We start from the raw sequence: 6,000 nt of genomic DNA, 5'->3' as shown, positions 1-6,000 counted from the left end.
AAGAGCTTTTGTTTATGTGAGTTGTACCTATTGGTATGTACCAAATTAGAAGTTAAAGGCTAAGAAAATTTTAAAATATTTTTTATTGATTTATTTTAGAAAACCCAACAATAAGCCCATTACATGTTAATATAAATGTATTAATTTTAAAAACTATATATTTTCTAAAACCAAAAAAAAAAACAGTTTGGTGAGAAGAGTGACATTGTTTTACATTGCAAATCTCTTTAATGACTGGCACAGAAGAAGGAAGCAACTGGATTCTCACATCTGCTTCTGCATTCAGTCTGTCATATGGCCTCTGGAAAATCCAAGTGCTCATTTGTGAGTGAATGAAAGTGAAAAGTTACATATCCTCTTACTCTTATTGTAAAAATAGTTTTGACCTTGAGGATCCATTGGAAAGGTCTCGGGGACCTTATTAATTTTTCTGAGGCTGTTTCTTATTCACTTATTAAATAAGAATAATAATATTTACCTCCTAGAGTTATTGTAAGATCAAGTAAGATAAAATTTGTAAATCACAATGCCTTACATGTAATAGCAACTCTGCAAATGTTCATCCTCTGCTCTTCCCTATTCTAACCTCTATGCAAAATTGTTTAGATATGTAAACAAATATATATTCAGGGGAATATATAGGGGAAACCCTTAATATATTTTTTATTTAGAAATGATATTGGTACTTTGTTAATAAGATAGGGTAGTTCCCATACATAGACTATTAATAAATAAACTAAAAAGTACATAATAAAAATCCTTTTTATACTTCTTCTTGCAGGTATAGAATAAAAACTCAATAGTATTTGAGGGGAAAATATTGTCTTGCTGCTGTTATGATAGCTGTGGAGTGGGAAAAAAGTCATTACATTTAAACCAAGTGGTTTGATTTTTTTTTGAAGCGTCTTTACTTCAACATATTTCTTCCATTGCATAAGCATTTACAGAAAAATTAAAAGATACAATGTGAAATACTGATATTGAGCTAATGAATAGCACCATTTAAGTAAATGTTAAATTCAGACTTGAAAGTGGTTGATTTTTTGAGAAGAGGAAATTCCATTATTGCACCTTTTAGGAACAAGGAATTAGAAAATGGCATTTTTCAAAAATTTTCAGCAGAATCTGCCTTCAGTGTCCTCTCTGGTGGACACAATCAGTAATGCTGTGGAAGATTTGACCACTGCTGTGGGGGAAGTCAGCTATGCTTTCACTGACTCGGTTGCTGAACAGGTAGCAAGTATGATAAGTGGCTTTCGCCCAGAAGAGGAAAGCCCTGCAGCAACAGAAGCTGTAGATACTTCTAAAGGAGAAAATACCACGTTACCAGAAGTCTCCAAAAACACTAATTGTCAGAAAACACAATTCGATTTACAGCACCAAGCAACTCGAATAAATAGCTATAATACTTCAGTTTCACAAAAGCAAGATCAAAGAATGAATGAAGAAGGAGTATTTAAACATATTAATAATAGGCAACAGACGCTATCAAAATATCAAGAAACCAATACTGCTGGTGATTCTTCTTTGAAAGGCCAGATGAGTGATGGTAGGATATCAGTTAGCAAGCAGTATGCAAGGGCTGGATCTACATGTCAAGAACTTGAAAGTACTGACAGATGTAGGAAATATGGATTAGGAATTTCCAATAATGGTAAGCATGACCTAAAGGAGGTAAGATTTCAAGAAATGCAAGAAAATTATTTAAAGAAGGCTGAAAAACATATTAAAAGTAAAGGATCCAAAGGGAATAAGTGTTCAGGAAATGAATGTTCTCCAAAAGGTATTTTGGAAAGCAATAGACATATGATACAGAAATCCATTAAGAAAGAAGGCATACATCCAGCAGCATCAACTAATTCTAAAGGTAAGTGTTATGGAAAAATCAAAGAACAAATCAACAAAATACTACAAAGTGAAAGGAGACATAAAAACAAAGAAAAACGAAGCCATTTCTGCCAAAAAAGAAACAGCAAAGAGTAAAGATGAAAAATATTCTGAGATAATACCAGAAAAAGGTGAGGTCTCCTAATGTGAGTTTGAGTGATAAAATTTTCTCTTGATTTTTTACGTTAGGAAAACATCATCCAAATTTCTAAATTTTTCTATACATGTCTGTATATCTAATTTAAGACTTTCTTGAATCCTCTTACTGGGAGACATTTTTAAAGTCATACAGTTTTTTCTCACAGTCATTTCAAAAGCATTCATGTTATATATATCTCTAATTTAGTTACTGCCCCTGGTCCCTGCATTATTTGGCCAATTTTAAGGGCCTTAATTTTACTTAATGCCCATTTATTTTACAATCAGAAATTCTGTGGTTTTCTTTAGTGTGCATACTTTAATTGGAATTTATTTGGTGTGCTATAGTTAGATTTAAAAATTTTATATTTTTGTAACCAACCCTTAAGCCCTTTATACCGTGTTGCTCTTCACATCTTTCCTAGTAAGATTGAACCAAATGTTTTATGTTTTTCCTTGAGAGCAATAGATTTTTATCTTATTGAATAACATGCTTCAGGATATGTATCTATTCACTTAGCCATACATTAAGAATTTTATATGAGTTATATGTTTCCAATGTGTATACATGAGCAATCTATTATTATTCATGAGTTCTCTATGTAGAATTAAGATTCCAACTAAGCAGTTATAGTTTTCATCCACAATATTTGTGACAATTTTTAAAACAATTAGCTGACAGTTACTTGGTTTGGGTTGCAGAATTGCTTCATATCACTAGTTAGTACACCTGGTTATACTTTAGTCATTTTCATTAATTGCTGATCTGATCACAAGGCCAGAAGTACACTAGCTTTTATTTATAAAAGATACATATAGAATTTTTGTGTATATTTACCTTCTCAAAATAACCAAAATACTGAGTAGCAGTAGAAATGAAGAAGACTGTTTCAGTTCTGCTACATGACTTTGTGCATAATAGGGTCTGCTATTTATCAATTATATGAATGTTTTTTAAATGATAGAGGCTGATCCAGGATAGATGAGCTAATTAAAAAGGAATGCCAATTTTTGGAAATACCTCCATTTTGAAGTCTATTCTTGTAGCAGTTTTTTGAATGTCAGATTCAGTGTTTTCTTGGTAGCCTTGGTTTAGTTTTGGTAGCCTTATTACTTGAAGTAGCAAAAATTAAAAGAGAAATAAAATTAAGTAGAGTAGTTTACATATTATTTTATTCATAAAATAACAGTAGAATGGATGCTAGTAATAAATACTGCAGTAGCAATACAGAATTTTAAATTTTGTTTTGATTTGTTTTCATTAAGAAACATGCTGCTACCTAAAAGAAATCAAATATTTCTGAAGTATTCTAGATTATAGTCAGTACTAAACTGAAACATGTTATGTTCTAAAATCGTTTTGAAAATCATTTGACCCATATGGATTGTCCATTCATTAGCTGAACTATAATGTTGCTAGTACCTGTGTCCTAGGTTCTGACAGAGCTTACAAGGTATAATAAGAGGAAGAAGAGTTTCCTTCTCTGTTCCTGAATGCAGGGCTACTTTAGGTAATATTTTGTAATAGGTGAATTTCTAGTTACCCTCCTCAGAGCTCTCCTGCTGCTTTAAGACCACCACCATGGTATCCCACAAGTGTTAAACCCTGGGAGTCAGAATGCCTAGGTTCTAGACTAGATCTGCCATCTCAGCAGATGCCATCTCTGTCCAATAGAACTTTCTGCAATGATGGAAAAGTTCTACATACCTATATTGCTTCATACAGTAACCACTGTCCGCATGTAGCTATTGAGCACTTGAAATGTGGTTAGTAGCACTGGAGAACTAGATTTTAAATTTTATTATTTCTACTTAGTTTAAATAGCTGCATGTGGTTGGTGACTACTAAATTGGACAGTGCAGAATATAACATCAGTCATAGTTTTACCCTTTGATGGTTTTATTTTGCTGAATTAAAAAGCAGGACTTAGACTAGTGACGTCCAAGCTCCCAAGCTCCCTTACTTCTAACTCTAAACATTGAATTTCTATCCCATATTTTAAAATTACTCATTCTGTGTCTCCCCACCTGAATTTCAAACATTGATTCCTCTAGTGCAGATGATCTTAGCTGAGTATAATGAGAGAAATATCTAGACTGAACTAATAAATTCTGACTGCTATGGTCTCTTTATCCTTCTAGAGTTGTTTTATAATTCTGAGAAGGTTGCATCATGGTCTAAATGAATCTCAACATGATGCAATTTCAAAATTTTTACCTTAAAAAATGGTAATAACTAGTGCTTTTTAAAATAATATAAAATTAATTTACCTTCTGAAAAATTTATTTGAAATTTGGGTATATTTAAGTAGAATTTTCATAGTAAGTCTGCCTTTCACAGATAATGTGTTAAGCTTGGTGCATACGCTTCCAGACGTTTTTGTATGTACGTGTAAACTTATACTGCATGTATGTGTGTATATGTTGCATGTAACCATACGTATGTGAATCTCTTCTCTTTTCTCTTAACATGAGAAAAGCTTCTCTTTTCTGTTAACATGATGTGGTAGTTATTCTTTCCCTGTGAATACTTGTAAGTTCACCTCCTCATTTTTAATGACTGTATAGTATATCATTGCATAGATGTATCATAATTTACTTAACCAAGGCTCAGCGATGGACATTTAGCTCATATTTTATTTTATTTTTTTCCTTTGCTGTTAAACACAGTGCAGTAAATTGTCTCAAATACATATCATTGCTCACTTGTTAATTATTTTCTTAGGCTGAATTCTTAAAAATGGAATTGGTAAATTCCTAGAAATAGGTCAAAGACTATGCAGATTAGAAAGTTTGATATGTATAGCCAGATTGCTCTCTAGAAAAGTTGTACCACTTACAATTCCATCAATAGTGTATCTCTGTCCATTTCTTTGTTCTGCTTCTAACACTGAATGTCATCAGTTACGAAATTCTGACTAAGATGATACCCAAAAACGTCTCTTGTAGCATGAATTATTTGAATCAGGTCCATATGTATTGGCAATACTTATAACTTCCTTTGTGTGCTACTGATGCTTTAAAAATAATTGTGTAAGATGGAGAGCCTTATTACTCTGTTTACCTGTACCGTGGTTGGAAAATCCCTATGACTAATATTATTTATATAATTCAAATATACAAGTCAGTTTCTTCTATTAAAACATAAAAATCTGAAGCTTGGGCTTCTTAAATGAAAAAATATTTTTCTAAAGCTGAAAATTCAGATTGTGTGTATGTGTATATATATGTTTATATATATATATTTGTGTGTGTATGAATATATGTGATACATATATAAGCATGTAACATGTATGTAACTATAGCAAATTTGCTACATTTTATTGCGTTATATTTTGATCTGCTCTCCTTGTCGTTCCAAACAGATAATTCCTACATTGACAAAGATGAGCATGGTTCATCCTCTGAAAGTGAAGATGAAGCACTGGGTAAATATCATGAGGCCTTATCCAGAACACACAATTCCAGACTACCATTGGCAGATTCTAGACAAAAGAGCTATACTTGGGAAACAAGACAGAAATATAGCCCTCTCTCTGCAGAGTATGATGGATACAGTAGTGAAGCATCAATAGATGAAGGTAAGATAGGTTAAGTTTTTTTTTTTTTTTACACTACAGTATTTGATTATTTGTTTCTAAAGCTCTAGGTGTCTGTGGTTGTACAATAAATAAGAGATAGCATATATAGTAGGGTCACATTTCTGGGAATATAATTTATTCAAATTCAAGTCTTTGGGCTCAAGCCAAAAGCCAAAACTAAAACCAAAACACCCAAAAGCAAAACACCAAATAATTTAAATACAGTGGTAATTCTAGCTCTCTTTTCATAATGAACATATGCCTAGCAATCATGAGATGGGAAGTGTGAATCTGCTGTTGTCTCAGATGGAATCAGTTCCTAAATACCTGTTACAGGAACTGATATGGTCTAAGAATATCACAGTGTTGAATATGATTCTAGTGTGTAAATGAA

General features: G+C 32.3%; 1 protein-coding gene across 1 annotated transcript in view; it reads left to right on the top strand.

The window, feature by feature from the left end:
• Window positions 1-1,089: 1,089 nt before the first annotated feature.
• The window catches only part of SYT14 (synaptotagmin 14), a gene marked incomplete at its 3' end in the record, with an annotated part of 155,665 nt that continues 150,754 nt past the window's right edge, over window positions 1,090-6,000 (top strand). The window contains 3 exon segments of the mRNA XM_082615156.1: window positions 1,090-1,901; window positions 1,903-2,018; window positions 5,391-5,606. Of these exon segments, the coding sequence (XP_082471282.1) occupies window positions 1,096-1,901; window positions 1,903-2,018; window positions 5,391-5,606 (1,138 nt within the window). The 5' untranslated portion in view covers window positions 1,090-1,095.

Source organism: Mesoplodon mirus (assembly GCF_964341445.2).
Source record: "Mesoplodon mirus genome assembly, chromosome: 3".
Classification (NCBI taxonomy): domain Eukaryota; kingdom Metazoa; phylum Chordata; class Mammalia; order Artiodactyla; family Ziphiidae; genus Mesoplodon; species Mesoplodon mirus.
Note: the sequence above shows the minus strand (reverse complement) of the source record. Positions and strands in the feature narration are given on the sequence as shown.